Here is a 24,431-nt window from a genome sequence, read left to right on the forward strand (position 1 = left end):
TTGTTTTTTCTGTTCTGGGATGTCATCAATGAAGTCCATGAATTTATTATAGTTTCTGTGGTCATATTTTGCAAGAACTGCAGTATAAATAGCTATACAAAATTGTAACGTTGAGGATGCATATACTTTACGACCAAAGAGGTCCAAGTGTTTACTTTCCTTGTTGGCCGGGGTGGAGCGGGAAATACTGTTGTTTGGTCCTTTGGTTCGCTGCATCTACTACCAACAAGTTTGGCGCCGGATGGGTAAAAAGGAATTCAGAGCCCTTAGAAGGGATGAAGTACTTCCGGTCCGCTTGTTTACGGGTAGGTAGGCTTGTAGCTGGAGTCTGCCAGATGGACTTAGCAGGTTCTAAAAGGGCTACGTTGATTGGTAATGCAACCCTATAGGAAGAAGAGGGCTGTAGGATGTTCGTTAACTCATGCTGTTGTTCAGGGACTTCCTCCAAGTTAATTCTCAAGTCACTGGCAACTCTTTTAAAAAGGTCTTGGAATTTTGTGTAGTCATCCGATGGTGTTGGAGGAGGGGGAAGTAAGGCTTCCTTAGGCGTTACCTCCGGCTCTACTGGAATAGGAGCAGGACTTGGTTGATCCTGCAAGTGTGACGGTGCTGCCTGGTGTCTTGTGTCATTGGCAAATTTGTCAGGTGGTGGTGTTAGACCGATGTTGCACCTGGTTGAGGTGGAGTAGTGCGTGTGTTCTTGAGAATACGATGCCCATGGTGCCCAATATTGCCATGGTGGTGGGCAGGGCATAGGTGGTGCCATCCAGTGGTTCACCCCTCAGGGGGCAGGATCCTGAGAATAGGATGAGGTAATTTTTCTATAACCTCTGTTGACTGGGGTCTGGGGACGGGAGTCTTGATATGGTGAAAAATCCCCCTGTGGTTCAGCTTCCTTCTCACTGGAGGAAGGCTGTTCAGACCCTGACTCAGCCATTGGAGAGAAGCAGGCATTCAGCAGGGGAGACTGTGGGATAGGTGATACAAACAGATCTCTTGCCTGAGTAAACTGAAGTGCTGAGGCTCCTGTGTGAGGTGAAGGCTGTGCAGGAGGAAGTTACAGTGAGGGAACATTCCTCTGAGTCGGGGTTTTGTTTCTTGGCTCACTGCCAATCAGCTCCGTGGGTGCCGGTGCTGGGAGTGCAACATCAGCCTGTAGGGGGTCAGGCAGGTTGTGGAATGTCGGCACCGCGTCCGAACGGTGCCAGAAGAGAGGCAGGCAGCTGGAAGCCTAAAGCCTTGGCACCGGAGCTTTGCACCGCCGCCGCAGCCTCAGGCTGGTTTCGCGCGGTGCCGGAGGAGCCCGGCTCATCAAAGGTGCTCAGGCGGGGAAGCACAGGCAGGGAAACTGTTGATCTGCCTGAAGAAATCTTGTGCCTCATAACCTTCTTTGGTGAAGAAGGTTGCCCTTTTTTTGTAGATTTTTTTAGCTTCTTTGAGGTGGGGAGGCTGTGTTGGGCAGCGGAGCTGGAATTAGCGCCTGGGTCTGAAACTGAACCCAGAGATTTTTGAAGGAGGAGCAGTTTGAGTCTAAGCTCCCTGTCCTTCCATGCCCTGGAACTAAGTTTGCTACAGTGGGCACATCTTTGGGGAATGTGGGCTTCCCCCAAACATTTTATGCATTGTGAGTGGCCATCTGACAGCGGGATAGCCTCCTTGCATGTAGAACAGCACTTGAAGCCTGTGGAGGCATCTCCGAAGCGGCTGTGGCTGACAGGAACAAATTTTTTGTTTTTTTTTGTAACAGATAGAAGTGGTAACTAACTATACTAACAACAAACTAACAACAAACTAACTAACTAGAAGGCAATTGTAACTAGATGAAAGGATTTCTAAACGAGTCTGCTGAGCTCCATCTCAGGCTGGGGACGGTAGAGAAGGAACTGAGGAGACCAGCCACGCACGCGTACTATTAAGCTAGACTCAGAGCGGGGGGGCAGCCTCTGCGCATGTGTGGCCGGTACGAGTACTGCTACAAAAATCTCCGAGCAAAGGCGCAGGACGGACCAACACCTGGAGTGGAGCACCCACAGGGACATCTCTCGAAGAAGAACCTATACCTCTAGCTGGGGGGAAAAGATCGATGTTGCTGGCTTCACTTGTTTACTTAAGTTAGTACAAGGGAGGGATAGTAACATTTGGACCTGCACACATGGGTCATTTTTTTTAAAATGACTGTTGATTTAGGGTGCTTAATTTGAGACAGCTTAGAGGGCTCTGATTTTCAGGGGGCAGGTACTCAGCACTTCTTTAAAGTCAGGCCCCTTTAATATATCTCAAACTGGGCACCCAAAACATCACTAATCAGGTGAAGATCTTGGCTCTGAATCAATGGCATTTCAGTCTCTTTGATCTCTGCCAGCAGGCATTATTTCCTTTCAGCCTACAGTACAACCCCTTCTGTGCTAAATTTACTATACTCAACCCCTTCTCTAGCATAGTTTGTAGTTTATGGAGTATTGCATTGCTTTTTGCTCTGCTCTGCAGTATGACCACTTTTTAGTAGTATTACAGTTAAGAGAAACTGTAAGGACCATATATCCATGCCTACAAACTATCAAGGAACTTTTTCTATTGCTCTTCCCCCATACCAATACTACCGGGAAATCAGACTGAAAGAAGAAATACAGTCTAATGACCTGATTCTGATCCACATTCAGCTAATTGTGGGAGATATTAAGCTCCAAGCTGACTAGTCTCAGAGGAAAACAAGTTTGCCTTCTCTTGACAACTGCTACAATTCTGCACTAATAGAGCAAAGGGAGCAAGGGAGGGAATTGTTTTTCTTCCAGCCTGTTTTGCATGTTTACTTAGGGCTTCTCTACACAGGAGGAAAGTCCAAAGTAGCTGTTGTGCACTAGCTATTCTGCATTAACCACCACAACCACCCCCATATGGATACCCTTCCTGAGTACTAAAAGGGCCCCTGTGCCCATTAACATACTTCCAATATGAATTAAATTAAGCTAAACTACTTAAGGGTACACTTAATGCACAGTAAGAGTGTCCACACAGAGATAGGGTAAGAATTTAAAGTGATCCATTGTCTACAGCCAAGCTCTAAGATATAATCGCATTTGCTCCAATCACTCAGACAGAGACAAGCACCTACAAGATCTCTATCAAGCATTCTTAAAACTACAATACCCACCTGCTGAAGTGAAAAAACAGATTGACAGAGCCAGAGGAGTACCCAGAAGTCACCTCCTACAAGACAGGCCCAACAAAGAAAATAACAGAACACCACTAGCTATCACCTTCAGCCCCCAACTAAAACCTCTCCAGCGCATCATCAAAGATCTACAACCTATCCTGAAAAATGATCCCTCACTCTCACAGATCTTGGGAGACAGACCTGTCCTCCCTTACAGACAACCCTCCAACCTAAAGCAAATACTCACCAGCAACCACACATCACTGAACAAAACCACTAACCCAGGAACCTATCCTTGTAACAAACCCCGATGCCAACTCTGTCCACATATCTATTCAAGTGACATCATCATAGGACCTAATCACATCAGCCATACCACCAGGGGCTCGTTCACCTGCACATCTACCAATGTGATATATGCCATCATGTGCCAGCAATGCCCCTCTGCCATGTACATTGGCCAAACTGGACAGTCTCTACGCAAAAGAGAATGGACACAAATCTGACATCAGGAATCATAATACTCAAAAACCAGTGGGAGAACACTTTAACCTGTCTGGTCATTCTATGACAGACCTGCAGGTGGCTATCTTACAACAGAAAAACTTCAAAAACAGACTCCAAGGAGAAACTGCTGAGCTGGAATTGATATGCAAACTAGATACAATCAATTTAGGATTGAATAAGGACTGGGAATGGCTGAGCCATTACAAACATTAAATCTATCTCCCCTTGTAAGTATTCTCACACTTCTTATCAAACTGGCTGTACTGGGCTAACTTGATTATCACTTCAAAAGTTTTTTCACTTACTTAATTGGCCTCTCATAGTTAGTAAGACAACTCCCACCTGTTCATGCTCTCTGTATGTGTGTGTAATTGTGTGTATATATACACACACACACACACATATACATACACACACAATATATGTTCCATTCTATATGCATCCGAAGAAGTGGGCTGTAGCCCAAGAAAGCTTATGCTCTAATAAATTTGTTAGTCTCTAAGGTGCCACAAGTACTCCTGTTCTTTTTACCTACCCCACACTAACTCACTGCGCACTACCTCCCTCAGGCAGCCAAGCCCCTTCTTTCATCATTCTGACATTGCTAGATTGACATGCATTAAATGGTTAAAAAGTCAAAAACTTTATTAAGCATTATAAATATTGATTTTTAAATGCATAATATGTCTCTGCACTGAGTATTTAATGATAGCTATCCTGCTTTGGACAGGTGCCTATTTGGGCAGCTGTCACCTGGTTTATGAAACTTCCAAGCAGTGTTGTAACATTTAAAGTGCAGTGGCAAAGGATTTCTGTTCTATGGTATCCACTGGAATCTCTAGAGTGAAAAATGAGTGTGCATTTCCACTCCAGACCTTTTTGTGATACAGAGGAGGATTATTTACGGCAATGATACAGAATTTTTGCTTTTGGCTGAAACTTGGCATACTTGAAAGAGCCTTCTCCAGGAAAAATAAGTTTGTTTTGAAATTTTGCAAAACAAAAAAATTGTTGAGACTTTTTTTAAACTCTTCAGCTGTAAATAGTTTGCTGCTTTACATTCTTTTTGTGCCCCAAAACTGGATTTAAAAAAAAATAAACCACTATTTCCAGTCTGAATTGACAGGAAATTAATTGGTTTCCCTTACAAATGTGCGCGTGTTTACATGTGGATAATTTGTGTAAGGATCAGAGCTGGACTGGACCTATAGGGACGCACGTTTCTGCTTTATAGGGGAGTAAACCTTTTACCCCACCTCATTTCCTGACAGGTTGAGAGAGCCTTTGAAACCGACATCTGTTCCATGCCTCTCGCTCCTGCCCGCAGCGCTTTCTCTCGCTCACTCCCCACGTTTCCCTTCGCCCCGCATCACCCCTTCCACTCCCTCCCCCGCAGGAGTCCCCACTCACACAGTGCTGGCCGGGCGCCTGCTGCTTGAAGGTGGTGGAGAGAGAGATGGGGGGTACGACGGCCATGGAGGTCCATTGTTCCGGCTCCTGCCCCACGTGGATAGCCTGAGTGGCGAAGTGCTCGAAGGGCGGCAGGAAGCCCTGGGACCCGTCCTCAGCCTTCTCCATGGGGAGCTGTGGCGGTAGGGGGACCGAGGAAAGCGGCTGGGGCTGGCAGCTGCCGGGACAGGAAACGAGGCAGGCTTAGGCTATAGGTTGCAGCCGGCCGCTGTAATATACCGTGTTCCAGGCGCCGGCGAGTGCCTGCAAAGCAGCAGCTCCGCCTTGCATTGCACAAACCGTCTGGGGGAGGAGACCAGCCCGGGCGTCGCCGCCTGGGCCTGCCTCTCATTGGGCCCCGGCTGCTGACCCTGGGAGACCCTGGCTTCTTGGGAGGAGACCGGCGGGAGCTGCCGTGTGTGCCAAGCTGCCCGGGGTAGCATTGCTGCTGCGCTGGCCCATGAACAGGCGTTTGGCTGCATAAACTGAGAATCTGCCAGGGAGATAGCGGTGCTGGGTCCGTGCCAGCCCAGGCCACAGATACTCCCCTAAAGCACAAGGTCTGCACCTGGCCCTGGTTTGGTGAAGCAGAGCGCTCCCCGCTCCTGGCTTGCTGCCCTCAGAGCTCTCCCTCCTCTTTCCGTTTATTTTAACTGTTCTGTATCTACAGCACCCTTGAAGTGCAGCTGGCTCTGGGGTAAAAGGCTGCCATCCAGCTGACCGTAGCAGTCTGCAAGGCATTTCTTTTTGCATAACATCTCTAATATACAGTCTTTCCTATCCATAGCTAAAATTCTTGGCCAGGTTCTCATAATCTTATGTGATTACTACAGCAGCCTTTCCTCTAGCAATGTTGACAAATGCAATGTTGCCCCACTTGTATCCAGTTAGCATGCTGCTGCAAAGGCCATTCTGCAGGCTTGTTGCTTTGATTATATCACCCCCTCTCTTTGCATCTGTCCACTAGCTCCCCCTCCTCTGTGTATCAAACATAACCTACTTTTCTTCTCTTTCAGTGCCTTTCACAGCCTATCTCCCCACTACCCATCATCTCTCCTTTGCTATTAGGGTGACCAGATTGCAAGAATGAAATATCAGGACACATTGGGTGAGCGGGGAGGGGAGAGGACGACAATGACAGACACAGGTGCACAGAGCCATGAGAGGGGGCCCTAGGAAACTGCAAGAGGGGTTGTACAGCCCCTGCTGCAGCCCGCACCACAAGCCACAGGGCAAGGACACCTATTGAATTCAATGAGAATTTTGCATGTGAATTGATGTACCTAGTTCTGAGATTATAAAGCCAGAAGGGATCCGGGGATCACCTGGTCTCACCGCCTGTATAGCACAGACAAAGAACTTTCCCAAAATAATTCCTAGAGGATAGCTTTTAGAAAAAGCTTTTAGAAAAACACCATGACCCTTAGTTTATTGTTAATCGTTAATTACTCTCACCATTGAAAAGGTATGCCTTATATCCAGTCTGAATTTGTCTAGCTGCAACTTCCAACCATTGGCTCATGCTCTACCTTTCTCTGCTAGACTGAAGTGCCCATTATTAACTATTTGTTCCCCATGTAGATACTTACAGTCTATAACCAAGTCACTTCTTAACCTTCTTTTTGTTAAGCTAAATAGATTGCGGTCCTTGAGTCGATCACTATAAGGCATGTTTTATAATCCTTTAATCAGTCTTGTGACTCTTCTCTGAACACTCTCCAATTTATCAATATCCTTCTTAAATTGTGCACACCAGAACTGGACACAGTATTCCAGCAGTGGTTGCACCAGTGCCAAATACAGAGATAAAATTACCTCTCTACTCCTGTTAGGAATTCCCCTATTTAGTCATCTGGTCACCCTATTTCTGTGTGCATTTCCCCAAGGTTTTTTTGTAAAAATCAAAACTGAACTGGCCCCAAAAATTCTGTCATGTGGAATCATCGTGAAACTCATATGGCTCCAACCCTGCCGATGAACCTTTAGATCCATTGCACCGACTTATGCCACGTGAGCTAATGGAGTAAGTGATGGCAGAGGCAGTAGGTTGTCATCCTGTATGTGATAGATCAGCTCTATAGGGGGATGAGACACTTTTTTTGCCACTGGGTTTCACAGATATCTGTTTACAGAAGAGGAACTGTGAAACTCAGGAATCCTGGGTCTATTCCAGGCTCCTGAATGCAGTGGTCTCTAGTAGTCAAAGACCCTTCTTCCCCGTCCCCTCTAGCCTATTGCTGTCTAACCTGCCCCAGCTCCTCATCTGATTTCAATTGCCCCCCACTACCGCTCTGGATTCCTTGTCCCAGTTTCCTGGTCCTGTCTCACTCTCCTCTCTCCCCGCCCCCATCCCTCAGATGGGATGCTTGTTCTAGACTGGCAAAATTATAAGGCTTCCCAACATTTCAACACTTCCCATTCTAAATTTTCAGTTGCTTAACTATAGGCTATCTTTGCCTACAACAAAGCATATTCAGAACCTCTGTTTAAAGGGATTATAAGTGTAGCAACCTCCATCATAGCTAGTCACCAAAGATTGAACCTGAGCCATCCAGACTTAAAAGGATGAGCTTCTACTACTTGAGTTCAAGATATAACTCCCACTCCCTTAACTGGTAGTTATACAGTTATCCTCTAAAAATCCACCAGAGGAGGGCACAAAACACATATTGGGATGTCTGGTCACCCTAGATGGGAAAGTACAAGGAAACAATAAAACAGTGTTAGTCAGCATGACTGGCAATTGGGTGAGCATGCCAACACCTTAACTGCTGTCAAGTTTTTTTGTAGGCATTGTGGAAAAGGAGCATTTTAAGGAGGGATTTAGAAGAGGACAATGAGGTAGCTTTATGGATATTCATGGAAAGTTCTCTTAAGTGTGGCAGCAAAGGTTCTTGTGTGAAAATGTAACAGGTGGGTGACGGAGGCTGGCATCATTGGCCAATTGGAGGCAAGGAGTTGGTATCTCAGTAGCGAATAGGGTGACCAGACATCCTGATATTATTGGGACAGTCCCGATTTTAGGGGACTTGTCCCGTGTCCCGACCTTACATTGGTCGGGACGTCTGGTCACCCTACATGAGGGGAACCGCGGCAAGCCGGCGCCACTCACCTTTCCTCCCTGGGCTCATTGAATTCAATAGGTGTCCTTGCCCTGTGGCTTGTGGTGCGGGCTGCAGCAGGGGCCGTACAACCCCTCTTGCAGCTTCCTAGGGCCCCTCTCATGGCTCTGTGCACCTGTGTCTGTCATTGTCGTCCTCTCCCCGCCACCCGCCCCGCTCGCCCAATGTGTCCTGATATTTCACTCCTGCGATCTGGTCACCCTATTCCCATCTGTTTGTACAGTGCCTAGCACATTGGGATCTTGGTCCATGAGTAGGGGTCATGGGCACAATGGTAATATAAATAATAATAATTGGGCGGGGGGATTGTGGCCAAAGACACCAGGGTAAAATACTGTACTTAGGAAAAAGCATGTGATCTTTTTGGTGACTATGCAGAACAGACCCTATTTATTCATACAGTCATCTTTAAAAAAAATAATAAAAAAATCCCTGATCTCTTGTAAGAAATCTAACTCCACCCTTTGCATTCACACAGCATGCAACTCAATGTAACTATTGCAGGAGGAGGAAGAGATGAATCAGTCCTACTGGAACTTGAACCTATGATTCTAGGTGGTAGTTGTTTCTCATTGAGCATTGACAATATACTTTCTACAGTTCCAGTGTTTCTACTGGGATCTGAAAATCGTCCTTCCTCCTCATTTAGCCTCCACTTTGTTTTTTGACTGCTTTTTAGGTTTCCTTGCACCTTTAGCAAGTAGACAGCTTTTAATTAGTATTTATTACTTCCACAGCATCAAAGATGTAAGCAATGATTTATATAACATGTAATTTACATAGGTCATTGACTTAAGGAGTTTACAGTTTAAACTGGGTGTGTGCAATATAAATAATCAAAGAAAGACATGGCAATGATGACATAGAATCATAGTCAGTCAGGAAAAAGGCAAAAGTTGAGAATGGAGGATGGGACAAATGGAATAATATCCCTTTGTATCATTTAATTCACACACATACACACACAGAGAGAGTGCAAAAGATAATTTTACCAATAAGAATATGCTACTGTTTGTTTTCATTGTATCCATTTCCCTAAATATCTTTTTTATCCTTGGTAGGGGTTTGTCACCAAACCTTTAACCTAGTTACAAAACATGGCTATGGGCCAATCTACAGTGCAAATTAGGACCATTGTCTTGATTGTCCTCTCACTTACACTGGAGTAAATCCATGATGTAGAACAAATGCAAAAGGAAACTCTGGCTTGTGTTTTTAACAAGGTCGGGAGAAATGAGTGGACTTTTCTCTGACATTAATAGTCATGACCTTATTTCTGTGAATAGGGCTTCTTAGGGAAAAAAATAACTCAGCTAGTTTGTACAGCAGGGGTTCTCAAACCGGGGGTCGGGACCCCCCAGGGGGTCGTGAGGTTATTACATGGGGGGTCGTGAGGTTATTACATGGGGGGTCGCGAGCTGTCAACCTCCACTTGCCTCCAGCATTTATAATGGTGTTAAATATATTAAAAAGTGTGTTTAGTTTATTGGGGGGTTGCACTCAGAGGCTTGCTGTGTGAAAGGGGTCGCCAGTAAAAAAGTTTGAGACCCACTTGTGACGTTGTGTAGTTTATATAGTTTATAAAAATATGATAATAAGTGAATATAATGTAACTGGAATATGCTTCCTGCAAAAGGTCTCTTGTAAGGTATCATTACAAAGCTTATAATCTACTGAGTGTGATCATTTTATTTGTATAAATGTACCACTCTTGTATCTAAAACTAGAAATAGGAAATATAACTCTGAGGGCCTATTGTAATTATGCAAAGTGTGGGCCATTAATAGTGGTTTGGAATCTTGATGACTCCCATTAACCAGGACCATTGTCTGCAGATAGCTGTGTTTACCTGTTAGTCTTTCTGTATATGTGTGTGTGCTGGCAAGTGGGTAATAAAGTCTTGCAGTGACATGTAATCATGTCACCTGACCTGAAATCCATCTTTAACCTGGTGCTTTTCCGGGGAGTGGGGTGAAAACCCAGTGGGACAAAGGGTTCCCGCCTTATGCAAAAAATATATAAAGGGGTGGAAGAGAACAAGGAGGGAGAGGAGCCATCATGAAGAATCCCCTAGCTACCACCTGAGCTGGAACAAGAGCTGTACCAGGGGAAAGAATTGTGTCCAGGCCTAGAAGGTGTCCAGTCTGAGAAAAAACTTACTGAATCATCTCTGAGGGTGAGATTATCTGTATTCAGTTTGATTAGACATAGATTTGCACATTTTATTTTATTTTGCTTGGTGACTTACTTTGTTCTGTCTGTTACTACTTGAAACCACTTAAATCCTACTTTCTGTATTTAATAAAATCACTTTCTACTTAGTAATTATCTCAGAGTATGTATTAATACCTGGGGGAGCAAACAGCTGTGCATATCTCTCTATCAGTGTTATAGAGGGCGAACAATTTATGAGTTTACCCTGTATAAGCTTTATACAGGGTAAAACGGATTTATTTGGGTTTAGACCCCGTTGGGCATCTGAGTGCTAAAGATAAGCATACTTCTGTGAGCTGTTTTCAGGTAAACTTGCAGCTTTGGGGCAAGTGATTCAGACCCTGGGTCTGTGTTGAAGCAGACGGAAGTGTCTGGCTCAGCAAGACAGGGTGCTGAAGTCCTGACAGGGAAAACAGAAGCAGGGATAGTCTTGGTACGTCAAGTGGCAGCTGCCAAGGGGGGGTTCTGTGATCCAACCCGTCACACCACTGTTGTACAGTAATGTGCAGGATGGTTTTGCTGCAGAACTGTAAAAAAAAGATACAGTAGAGCTCTTTATTGGTAGACTTGCTGTTTATTGTGTCTTGGTTGACAATTCTGAGTAGCATTACCCTTTTAAATATTGGCCCTATCCAGCTAAAATGAGGTTGCATGACTACTGGCTCTAGGAAGAATGTGTACCTTTCTAGCCCCACCTGCATCCCCAGGTTCAACCTGTTACACCCTTTAATCCTATCATTGTATATGGCAATCTGGCCCCTAGGATGACACTGGAGTCTTCACCAAACATGTTCAGTGAGCCCCCTAATGTTCTACTGTGAGACTATGCTTTCCTTCACTGACTGAATATCAGTTATTTGAGGAAGAAATTTAAAGGAACCATGCCAAACGTATTGGGACTCTTCCTGCTTGAAAGCTAGCAGTTCAGTTTCACAGGTTAGCAAGGGAGAGGAAGAAAGATGCTTAGGTGGTCTGAAGTGTATCTCTCTGTTCCACTCCAAAGGTAAGCAGGGTGCCCAATGTATTGTCTGTTGGGGATGGGAAGTCATCTTCCACACAGCATGGTACAATATAGAAGATAAACTATACAAGTGGGCTGGGAGTATGCCTCATTAATGGGGGAGAATATGAGATCATACCAAACACACAGTTCCTAGGAAGTGGTTTCATATTATTTTAATATTCTAGGTCCATAAACCAGCATAGGTCAGTACATACACAAATGCTCTACAACTACAGAAGAATGAGCTTACGAGCCAAGTAAAATATGAAGCATTGGTTTGCATGAGTTCTCTCTCCCAGGCTGCTGAGCAACTCACTGCCAGAGCTTAGAAGGAGGCTGCTTTTGTTTTAGGGCATTAGCAGCTGGCTCACCTTTCTAATGAATGCCTCAGCGTGCTACAGAGTTAGTCTTCTTCTCTTTGTGTGACTCAGAAAACTGAAGCTATTTTATGGTGCTCATGATCTATTATTATAGATGGATTACATCACAACATTTATATTCAAGGTTAAACAAGGGTTTCTATTCCAAGACCCTTTTCAAATGCAGTACCTCCTCACTTAAAGTCGTCCCGGTTAACCTTGTTTCGTTGTTATCTTGCTGATCAATTAGAGAACATGGTCGTTTAAAGTTGTTCAGTGTTCCCTTATAGGTTTGTTTGGCAGCCGCTTGCTTTGTCCGCTGCTTGCAGAAAGAGCAGCCTGTTGGAGCTAGCTGGTGGGGGCTTGGAACCAGGCAGCCCCCCATCAGTTCCCCGCTCCCCTAAATTCCCTGTGCGGCAGCCACCCAGCAGGCTATCAATTGCCTGGCAGTTCAGCTGTCCCAACCCCAACTGCTGTGTGCTGCTCCTGCCCTCTGCCTTGGAGCTGCTCCCGGGAGCCTCCTGCTTGCTGTGCAGGGGAGGGGGGAAGAGGGGAGGTCTCCCCCACTCCTGCACCTTATCTACACAGAGCAAGAGGGGGACATGACAGGGCTCAGGATTGAGGGAGCTTGCTGGCAGCAGCTGCTGTCTCAACTTGCTGATCTACTTAAAATGGTACAGTGGGATCAGCGTACTTAAAGGGGAAATACTTGTCTCTCTCTCTCACACATTGTTTGTGTCTCTGTCTCTCTCTGCCATGCTGTCTCCCCTCCCTCCATTCGTGCTGCCTTGTAGAGTGTGAGGCTGCATTAACAACAATGTGTTAACTCTTGAGGGCTCAGCTGAGTGCTAGTTCATCATTTAGCAGTAAGGCATTCCCTGGGAAATATCCCACCCTCTTCCACCCTCTGACTTCACCACCTCAACCAAGCTTCACAATCATCATTGCTGTGTACAGTATTAAATTGTTTGTTTATAACTTATACTGTGCATATGTGTGTGTGTATATATATATATATATATATATAAAATATAAAATATAATCTTTTGTCTGGCGAAAAATATTTCCCTGGAACCTAACCCCCCCCATTTACATTAATTCTTATGAGGAAAGTGGATTCACTTAACATTGTTTCGCTTAAAGTAGCATTTTTCAGGAACATAACTACAATGTTAAGCGAGGGGTTATGTGCTTACAACTTTCTCCAGTTTTTATTTTTCAAGATGAATTTTCAATCTTTGATCTCAGCATTTCTTGGCGAAGTTTGAACAAAAATGGTTGAACCATTTTTGAGTTTGAAAAGAGTGGGAGACACCCCCCTGCCACACGTTTGTCATTATAACCACTTTTTTTCCAACCTCAACTGCAGGTGGTAGGAACTTGAAATGTAGGAAGGACTTAGGTAGTACCTAGGTCACAAATATGCTTTTCAGTGGTCAGGGGGAAATCTTTTTACATTTTGTCAAAATATAAGAGTTAAAAAAACATCCTTTGCATATGCAGCACTGGTTACTCTTATGAATAGGAAACCAGAAGAAGGGATCAATCCTACATTCCTTGAACATGCGAAACTCCTACTAATTTAATTAGATCATAGGCAGACCTTTGATTTGTTCCTTTATGGTCATTCTTATATTGTGAGAGGCCTGGATGGGTAGACTGAGGTCAAGGAGAAAAAAAAATTATATTGTTTCCATGTGGAATCTCCCTACCTCCAGTTTGACACATCACTATATCACATTATTTTGTTTCTGTTCTTAGAGGGATTCCGTAGGGCCTTCTCAAAATATACAGGATCACCCATGATAACTCCTTTCACAGACTCCCAATAACCTAATATTTGGTTCTCAAAATTTTTCATTCTATGGTAAACCAGAAAAGGCTCTGTCCTGGTTCCATGGACTATAGTTTGCGAAACCTCAGAATAAGAAGAATTCTTAGCAAATACAAGTATATTTATAAACAGCTTCAGAAACAGTGACAGCCCCAAAGGAAAGGAGAGAGTTATGTAACACTTCTAATTAAGACGGATCCTGGAGTTTTGTCAGTTCTAATTTCTTTATTACCTGATTTTGCTCAAGCTTAATTTTCTCCAGCTGTTATTCTTTCTCCCCTTGGGAAATATGTCTCATCTGTATCAGGTCAACCATTGTGAACATTAAGGCAAAATATAATTTAATTTTTTAGATTTGGCTGGTCTAGCTAGTTCCATTTACTATCCTCAGGGGTTTAGTTTTGTGTTTTTCTGTGCTGGCAAGGAAGCAGGTGGGAGGGTAGCATATCTCTTTACATACTTTCAGATAAGGAGGCGTCCAATATTTCAGTAGGAAGGATTTATTTTTGAGCTTAAATATTATTAATAATTGGATTGGTAATAAAAAATAAATCAGTTGCTCTTCTCTAATTGCTTTGGGTTTTGTGCAATTTTTCTTTTTCCTCTTTATTCTTGTCTGTCTTTCCTCCCTACCTTGTTTCGGTGCATTTCCCCAGATCTCTTCTCCAATTATTTTCACATTTCCCTACTGGCTCTTTGTTTCAATCTCTTCCACCATCTCCCCCACCCAGCTCTTTGGTCAGAGAGATGGTTGCTGTGATACAGGGTATCTTGGGGCAGGAGAGAGGTTATCTTCCAAAATTCCATATCCTCTTATTTCTTCCTCCATCTCATGGGCCTTGTATCATAGCTACGTTCTACCAGTCAAAAAGTGCTGGATGCTGCTCCTTGAGTCAGCTAGAGGACCCAAATGAATATGCAAAAATGCTGATGACCAGTGCAGCTCCCTGTCCTTTTGTCAGTCTTCTCTCTGTAGTCTAGTTGTGTGTATCTCTCCCTACCTCACCACCTTGTTTAGTTTGTCTCCCTCAGTCTGATTTTAGCTGTGATGGATTAGCTGCTGCGCCAACGGGCCCCGTGCCCAGGGGCCTCGGCCAATTGGGGAACCCCAGCGCCCTGTGCGCCTGCCGAGGAGCGGGGTTGGGGCACTGGGGCTTGCCCCACTCCCCTTGACCCTGCTCCCTGGCAGGCGCGCCAGGCTGATGGGGTAAGCCCCTGCACCCTGACCCCACTCCCCGGCAGGAGTGCCGAGCGCTGGGGTGGGGCAAGCCCCTGCACCCCAATGCCATTTCCCTGACAGGAGCACTGGAGGGAGGTGCAGGGGGGACTGCAGGCGCAAGAGGTGGAGAGGGGCCCCCACTTGCTTTGGTGCTGGGCCCCACAAGCCCCTAATCTGCCTTTGGATTTTAGGATTTATTACTGCTGCTTCTCTTGTGGGGAACTCTGGATTGGAAGCATTGTTTTATAAATAAATGGTTTTTGAATGTTATAATTCTTGACGTCTGATTTTGCGTCTCTACGCAAAAGAATAAATGGACACAAATCAGACGTCAAGAATTATAACATTCAAAAACCAGTCAGAGAACACTTCAACCTCCCTGGTCACTCAATTACAGATCTCAAAGTCGCAATACTCCAACAAAAAAACTTCAAAAAGAGACTCCAATGAGAAACTGCAGAATTAGAATTAATTTGCAAACAAGACACCATTAAATTAGGCTTGAATAAAGACTTGGAGTGGATGGGTCATTATACAAAGTAAAAACTATTTCCCCATGATAATTTTTTCCCCCTACTGTTACTCACATCTTCTTGTCAAGTGTTGGAAATGGGCCATCCTGATTATCACTACAAAAGTTTTTTTTTTCTCCTGCTGAAAATAGCTCACCTAATAGCTCAACTTAATTAATTACTCTTGTTACAGTTGGTATGGCAACACCCATTTTTTCATGTTCTCTGTGTATATATATTTTCCTACTGTATTTTCCACTGCATGCATCCGATGAAGTGGGTTTTAGCCCACGAAAGCTTATGCTCAAATAAAATTGTTAGTCTCAAAGGTGCTACAAGTACTCCTCATTCTTTTTGCTGATACAGACTAACATGACTACCACTCCGAAGGTTGACAGTGGCCCTTTAAGAGGGAAGAAGCCAGTGCACCTATGACTGGTCAGCTGAACCCCAATTAGGCTTAAGAGAGAGCACTTGAGCCCTAAAGGAAAGGCAAGTGGAGAACTGTTCAAAGGAGAACAGTAACTGTGAGCTGCTAGTGAGGAGCTTAGAGGAAAGCTGTTGTGAGAACTGACCAAAGCTAAGTACGCTCAAGAAGTGGCCCACTAGTAAAAGGGGAAGATCCAGCTTGGTCAGGAAAAGCTAAGCCTGGGTGCAAGATAATCGTTACAGGAGGGTGGATTCCCAGGCAGGGGGGGCTGGAGGAATGTAACACTGCAGCAGCAGGAGCCCTCTAGGTGCAGACCTGAGTGAAGGGCTGTGGGAAAAGTGGCCCTTCTCAGATAAGGAGACCTAGATAGTGGGTCTCTAGATCAGGGACAGAAGAAAGTGGGACCAAAGTGCTGTTACTGATTCTCAGGTGGGTGACCTACAGAGGGGATAGGAAAAAAGAAACTGTTGTATATTTGAATATTTGTTGTGGAAATTGGAAAATAGTTTTATTACAAGGTCTTTGGGTATTTTTGCACTGGTATATATAAATAAATTATGCCCATAGGTGGGCTTTCACTGTGGGAAACTATGTTCTTTTCATTGGCAAATAGCAGAGGAAACTGAGGCAGGCATATGTGCTGTTGTCTGGCCTACTGCTGAAGGGCACCCCTGGTGGTAGCTGCTTTTCCCTGTGTGCATGTGGTTTATGTTTTTACAAACTTGTTCTAGGGATTTCCATAGGTCAGCTTATAATTATGCATTTCTGCATATACTAAGTTTATCTCTATTTAAGTTGAAAACAAGTTTTATCAGATTTGTTATAAAAGAATGGATCTGATCATAAAAAAAGAGGAAAAACCTTAAAGAAAAAAAAGTAATTTAGCTTAGCTTCCAATCACTGGCTCATGTTAAAACATGACTAAGTCACTTAAACATTTCTTGCATATTAAATTTAAATATGAACAATGATGCAGGAAGCAGCCATACTGTCAGCCTGATGATGACGTATCAAAATAAGATCAGAGGTCAACATCAGAGATGCAGAAAATAGCTTTCACAGCTTTCCTGTTAACTCTCTAAGCTTCTTGCTCACTAAAAGCAGCAGGAAAGTGAAAGCTAAGTGATGGGAAGGGTGGGTGGGTGGATGGTGTCACCAAAACAGCTTCTTGTGTCTTTGTAGCTCTGATCTTCCTGTATTGATAGATGTCAAACCCATTTCACACTGGAATTATCATTAAAATGGCAACTTCCGTGGATTATGAAACTTTTTTTTTTTCCCCTTCACACTGACCTATAATTTCTTTTTCACTTCAGTGGGAGCTGGGAGTGCTCAGCACCTCACAGGACTGACCCTAAGAAAGATGTGTACAAACTGGAAAAAGTCCAGAGAAGAGCAACAAAAATGATTAAATGATTAAAGGTCTAGAAAACATGACCGATGAGGGAAGATTAAACAAACCCAGTTTTTTCAATCTGGAAAAGAGAGGACTGAGAGAGGATATAATAATTGTTTTCAACTACATAAAAAGTTGCTACAAGGAGGAGAGAGAAAAATTGTTCTTCTTAGTATCTGAAGATAGGACAAGAATGGGCTTAAATTGCAGCAAGGGAGGTTTAGGTTGGACATTAGGAAAAACTTCCTGTCAGGGTGGTTAAGCACTGGAATAAATTGTCTAAGGAGGTTGTGGAATCTCCATCATTGGAGATTTTAAAGAGCAGGTTAAACAAACACTTGTCTGGGATGGTCTAGATCAGGGGTTCTCAAACTGGGGGTTGGGACCCCACAGGGGGTCACGAGGTTATTACATGGGGGGTTGCGAGCTGTCAGCCTCCACCCTAAACCCCACTTTGCCTCCAGCATTTATAATGGTGTTAAATATATAAAAACGTGTTTTTAATTTATAAGGGGGGTCACACTCAGAGGCTTGCTATGTGAAGGGGGTCACCAGTACAAAAGTTTCAGAACCATTAGTCTAGATCAGTGGTTCCCAAACTTGTTCCGCCGCTTGTGCAGGGCCGGTTTGTGTACCTGCCGCATCCGCAGGTTCGGCCGATCGCGGCTCCCAGTGGCCGCGGTTTGCTGCTCCAGGCCAATGGGAGCTGCTGGAAGCAGTGTGGGCCGAGGGATGTACTGGCTGCCGCTTCCAGCAGCTCCCATTGACCTGGAGCAGCGAACCGCAGCCACTGGGAGCCGCAATCGGCCGAACCTGCGGACGTGGCAGGTACACAAACCGGCCCGGCCCGCCAGGGGCTTTCCTTGCACAAGTGGTGGAACAAGTTTGGGAACCACTGGTCTAGATAATACTTAGTCCTGCCATGAGTTCAGGAGACGGGTCCCTTCCAGTCCTATGATTCTAAAGAAGAAGTTTCTCTATTAGCTGTTAGGAAACCTATAAAAAGCTGGGTCTGACATAGTCCATACAGCAAATGGTGGGGATGTTCACATAAATGTGGCATAAATCACATTAAAGAAGGAGCAACACGGCACAACTGTAGTGTTCTTTCCACTTGTACTGTAGACCTTTAAAAGGACACCAACTTGAAACCTAGTTAACATCAAAAAGACTTAAATACTTTCATGCACTATACCTATCCCTGAGTTTCTCCAACCAACTTTTGTGGTTTTTAATATCATGCATTCCTGCTTTTTAAAGATGCTTTTCACCTCCCTGTTGCCGAGTGAAAGAGCCACAACAGGAGAAACTGACTCATTATCTGCTATAAATGGGGGATGAGGGAAGTTTTACACTTGGGATTCAGACTTAATAGTATGTCTGTTTCCCCTTTTGTATCAAAGCGGTGACACAGCAGGAACAATGAGGGAGAAGCAAGAGTTGCTTTAACGTGAGATTACTGTGGAAAAGTTGCTGACTAAAAAAGATATTGTGGGATAATTACACAGCTGCTTGTGACATTGCACTCTCTAATGTTTTATGGAAATATGCTTATAAGTATGAGTATGATGTAACTGGAATATGCTTCATGCAAAAGGTCTCTTGTAAGGTATCATTACAAAACTTATGATCTACTGAGTGTGTTCATCCTATTTATTTGTATGTATTATTTCTATGTCTGGAGTTAGGAGAAACCATTAAGGGTGCTTCAGAATCAATGACCTGTAAATGGCTCTGTTTACTTGAAAAAAGAAGAACAGGAGTACTTGTGGCACCTTAGAGACTGTCAGTCTCTAAGGTGCCACAAGTACTCCTGTTCTTCTTTTTGCGGATACAGACTAACACGGCTGTTACTCTGAAATCTGTTTACTTGCAAACCTTCCCGGGTATGTGCGGCCCAGCCCTGGAAAAATGGAGGCTGGGGTATCACAGGACAAGTGAACATGTCACCTGATACTGGAATCCATCTTAAACCTGGTGCTTTTCCATTTAGAAGGAGGTGTAAGGACCCAGAGAGACAAAAGATTCCCGCCTTGTGCCAAACTATAAAAGGGGATGGAACAGGACAAAGGGGGCTGCCAGTCATGAGAAAACCTCTAGTTTCCACCTAAGATGTCTGCTGAAACTAACAAGGACTCTGCCAGAGGAAAGGATTGGGCCCAGACTAGGAAGGAGTCTAGTCTGCGAAAGAAGCTTATTGGAACATCTCTGAGAGTGAGATATTATCTATAATCCGTTTCTTAACGTAGTAGTTTTAAACTTGCATGTTTTTGCTTTATTTTTTGGTAACTAACTTTGTTCTCTCTGTTATTACTTGAAACCACTTAAATCCTACTTTTTATACTTAATAAAATCACTTTTGTTTATTAGTATACCCAGAGTAAGTGATTAATACCTGTGGAGAAAACAGCTGTGCATCTCTCTCCATCGGTGCTATTAGGGTGACCAGATCGCAAGAGTAAAATATCAGGACACATTGGGCGAGGGGGAGGGGGAGGGGAGAGCAGAGGACGACAATGACAGACACAGGTGCACAGAGCCATGAGAGGGGGCCCTAGGAAGCTGCAAGAGGGGTTGTACGGCCCCTGCTGCACCTCACACCACAAACCACAGGGCAAGGACACCTATTGAATTCAATGAGAATTTTGCATGTGAATTGATGTACCTAGTTCTGAGATTATAAAGCCAGAAGGGATCCGGTGATCACCTGGTCTCACCGCCTGTATAGCACAGACATAGAACTTTCCCAAAATAATTCCTAGAGGATAGCTTTTAGAAAAAGCTTTTAGAAAAACACCATGACCCTTAGTTTATTGTTAATCGTTAATTACTCTCACCATTGAAAAGGTATACCTTATATCCAGTCTGAATTTGTCTAGCTGCAACTTCCAACCGTTGGCTCATGCTCTACCTTTCTCTGCTAGACTGAAGTGCCCATTATTAACTATTTGTTCCCCATGTAGATACTTACAGTCTATAACCAAGTCACTTCTTAACCTTCTTTTTGTTAAGCTAAATTGATTGAGGTCCTTGAGGTCCTTGAGTTATAATCCTTTAATCAGTCTTGTGACTCCTCTCTGAACACTCCCCAATTTATCAATATCCTTCTTAAATTGTGCACACCAGAACTGGACACAGTATTCCAGCAGTGGTTGCACCAGTGCCAAATACAGAGATAAAATAACCTCTCTACTCCTGCTTGAGTTTCCCCTATTTAGGCATCTGGTCACCCTATTTCTGTATGCATTTCCCCAGGTTTTTTTGTAAAAATCAAAACTGAACTGCCCCAGAAATTCTATCATGTGGAATCATCGTGAAACTGCATGGTTCCAACCCTGCCGATGAACCTTTAGATCCACTGCACCGACTTCTGCCACGTGAGCTAATGGAGTAAGTGATGGCAGAGGCAGTAGGTTGTCATCCTATATGTGATAGATCAGCTCTATAGGGGTATGAAACACTATTTTTGCCCCTGGGTTTCACAGATATCTGCTGACAGAAGAGGAACTGTGAAACTCAGGAAGCCTGGGTCTATTCCAGGCTCCTGAACGCACTGGTCTCTAGTAGTCAAAGACCCTTCTTCCCCGTCCCCTCTAGCCTATTGCTGTCTAACCCGCCCCAGCTTCTCATCTGATTTCAACTGCCCCCCACTACCGCTCTGGATTCCTTGTCCCAGTTTCCTGGTCCTGTCTCACTCTCCTCTCTCCCCGCCCCCATCCCTCAGATGGGATGCTCGTTCTAGACTGGCAAAATTATAAGGCTTCACAACTTTTCAACACTTCCCATTCTAAATTTTCGGTTGCTTAACTATAGGCTAGCTCTGGCTACAACAAAGTATATTCAGAACCTCTGATTAAAGGGACTGTAAGTGTAGCAATCTCCATCATAGCTAGTCACCAAAGATTGAACCCGAGCCATCCAGACTTAAAAGCATGAGCTTCTACTACTTGAGTTGAAGATATAACTCCCTTAGCTGGTAGCTATACAGTTATCCTCTAAAAATCCACCAGAGGAGGACACAAAACACATGTTGGACAGTGAATTACAAAAGTGCCAAAAATTATTATTATTAGACCTGCAATACTTTTCACAATGAACATCAGCGGGGGATAAACTGGGAGTTTAAGAATATTTGGAAAACAATTTTAGAATAACATTCAGTGCTGTGGTTTAAAAGAAAAAAAACCTGTTAAAACTCATAACTTAGCAGCATTCAGTGTTTGAAAAAAAAAAAAAAAAAACTTCTAGGAGCTATGGGATACAAGTTAAGAATGTTGAAACAGGAACATATTATGCTTAGTTACCACTGGGCAAGGTGGCATGCTATGTAATACTTGCAAGATTTCACTGTAATGTTTTACAATATATAGCAGCGCAATGCTGATTCCATTGATATTGTTGAGCAATTCATGCTGATTTTATTTCAGCCCACATCTTAATAGTTTTGAATACTGTAGATCACAATTTTCAGCTCCGTTGGTCTGAACATGCAGAGCTTTAAAACTGCTATGCTCTAAACTGTATATTAACTACAATTTTATAAACCTGCATGTCAGAGAACTGTGTGCCACTACTACTAGACAGTGGCACAAGGCAATTCAGTGTGAATAACAGAAATGTAGGACTGGAAGGGACATCAACAGGTCATCTAGTCAAACTCCTGCACTGAGGCAGGACTGAGTAATAACAACTAGACCATCCTTGACAGGTGTTTGTCTAACCTCTTAAAAAACTCCAATGACTGCTATTCCATAACCTCTCTAGGTAATTTGTCCAGTGCTTAACTACCTTTACAGTTAGGAAGTTTTTCCTAATGTCTAACCTAAATCTCCCTTGCTACAATTTAAGCCCATTGCTTCTTTTTCCTGCAAGTCCTGAGTGGGACGGTGGTGTGTGGGGATGGACTGGGGAAGCAGCGTGGAGGAACTGAGGGTGACAGGACTGGGACTGGGGAAGTCAGGGGGGGCTGAGGGGGATGGGACAGGACTGGAATGGGGGGAGTGGGTAGGGGCTGAGGGGAGCATGAATGGGACAGGGTAGAGAGAGCTGTGTAGAGTGGGGCGGGGCGGAGGAGACAATGGGGTTGGGCTGGGGAAGGTCGGGGGGTTGGGGAGAGGGACAGAGTCTGGAGAAGATGAGACAGAGGGGAGCAGGACTGGAATGGGGGGAAGTTGAGGGGGTGGGACAGCACGGGGAGCGATGGGGGTGGGATGACGGGGGAGGCTGAAGAAGAGATTTGGGGTAGGGCAAGGCTGAGGGCAGTGGTTGGGGGGAGCAGGGGGACTGTGGGGGAGGCTGTTGGAACAGGGGCAGGGACTGAGGGCCGTGGGTTCGGGTGGGAAGTACAGGGGGGACTGCGGGGGAGGCTGAGGGAACAGGGTCAGGGTGGGAGCTGAGGCAGTGGGTCGAGTCTACACTGGCACCTCTCAGCATTGCTGTGCCAGGCGGCAGACCTGCACCAGCGCTACCCTGGTGATGGAAGAGTCCTCAGTGGAAATGCAGACTTCATGACACAGACCCTCCTCGTCACTTTAAACCTGACGCTGCTCTGGTCAGTCGCTAGGCTGTTGTCACTTTCAAACCCATGCAGGGTATCTGGCTCTTTTTCAGTTCTCAGGTTAAGAAAAGCCTCTGCATTTTGTGAGGGCTTCAGCATTCACTTTCCTACTTGACAAACTGTCTGCCTGACACATTGCTCCCAGGGCATTCATCTTTATTCATTATCGGCATGTCCATCAGATTAACGAGCAACACAGGGGGAAGCAACACAATGGTGTCAAGGATTTTTAATTTTTCAAACCACTTTGGCCTCAACAGGGATAACAGCAAATCTGGACAGAGCAGATGGGTGTCAGGATGGGTTTGGGTATTTTTTTTTTTTTTTTTAAGTGAAAATGTTTGGGTCTGAGCAAAGGCTGCAAACTTCCCTTTGGAAACCTGTGCTTAGCTTTTGCCCCCGGGGCTAATGACAGCCTGGAATCCGGGACAGATTTCCACATCCATGCAGGGTGAGATGATGGGGGGTGGGGGGAGGGACTGTGGGGGAGGCAGAGGGAACAGGGCAAGGCGGGCTGAGGGCAGTGGATTGAGGGTGGGGGGCACAGAGGGGACACTGTGGGGGAGGCTGAGGGAACAGGGTCAGGGTGGGGGCTGAGGGCAGTGGGTCTGAGGGGAGCCCCCTCAGAGGGACCTGCCAGGGGGCCAGGTGAGCCCAGCAGTGCTTACCTGGAGCAGCTCCCAGGAAGCATCCAGCAGGCAGGTCCCTTCCAGTCCCTCTGGCTCCTTCCTAGGGTAGGGTCGGATCGGGTCGAGGGGAGGGCTTTCTGCCCGGCGCCTGCTGCCGGAGTCTACAAGCCCCGCCCCGCTGCAGCACGCAGCGGAGCGAGATCTCCTCGCTGCCTCTCTGTGTGCCCGGGGCAGGGGCAGGGCTGCGCTCTGCAGGCTCCTGCCAGCCGGGCAGCGGGCCCTGTGGGCTGGTGCCGCCGTGCCGGGAGCTCAGCTGCGAGCTGGCACAGGGAGGAAAGGTGAGTGGTGCCAGCGGCGCCGGCTTACCGCGGTCCCCCTCATATAGGGTCACCAGACGTCCCGACAAATGTAAGGTTGGGACGCGGGACAAGTCCCCTAAAATCGGGACTGTCCCGATAATATCGGGACGTCTGGTCACCCTAAGTGCTATAGAGGGCGGACAATTTATGAGTTTACCCTGTATAAGCTTTATACAGAGTAAAATGGATTTATTTGGGGTTTGGATCCCATTGGGAACTGGGTGTTGGAGATAGGTGACCCGATGAGCAGTTTTTGGTTAAAGTCTGCAGCTTTGAGGGCATGGACCAGACCTGGGTCTGTGTTGCAGCAGGCTAGCGTGTCTGGCTCAACAAGGCAGGGTTCTGGAGTCCCAAGCTGGCAGGGAAAACGGGCTCAGAGGTAATTCCAACACGTCAGGTGACAGTCCCAGGGGGGTCACAATGTTATTTTGTTTACAAGATGCACTAATCAATTAAAGTTAACTTTACTGTTGTACAGTTCAGTTACACTTGTACCATGAAACAAGATTTGGCACTTATGAAAAGCTATCCATCCTAAAGTGTTGAATAGCTTGAACCTCAGAATATCAAAGGCAGTAATGTATATCATCTTAATTTTATAGATGGGGGAATTGAGGGACTTGATCACCATTTGTGTCAAAGGCAGGATTAGAACATGAGAATTCCTGGCTCTTACAGACATGCTTA

At 45.1% G+C, this 24,431-nt stretch overlaps 1 protein-coding gene across 1 annotated transcript in view; it reads right to left on the reverse strand.

The window, feature by feature from the left end:
* Positions 1–5,413, reverse strand: part of CTH (cystathionine gamma-lyase) — a 49,412-nt gene extending 43,999 nt beyond the window's left edge. The window contains exon 1 of the mRNA XM_054037863.1: positions 5,072–5,413. Within this exon, the coding sequence (XP_053893838.1) occupies positions 5,072–5,239 (168 nt within the window). The 5' untranslated portion in view covers positions 5,240–5,413. The remainder of the gene's footprint in view (positions 1–5,071) is intronic.
* Positions 5,414–24,431: the final 19,018 nt, after the last annotated feature.

Source organism: Malaclemys terrapin, chromosome 8, assembly GCF_027887155.1.
Source record: "Malaclemys terrapin pileata isolate rMalTer1 chromosome 8, rMalTer1.hap1, whole genome shotgun sequence".
Taxonomy (NCBI): Eukaryota; Metazoa; Chordata; order Testudines; family Emydidae; genus Malaclemys; species Malaclemys terrapin.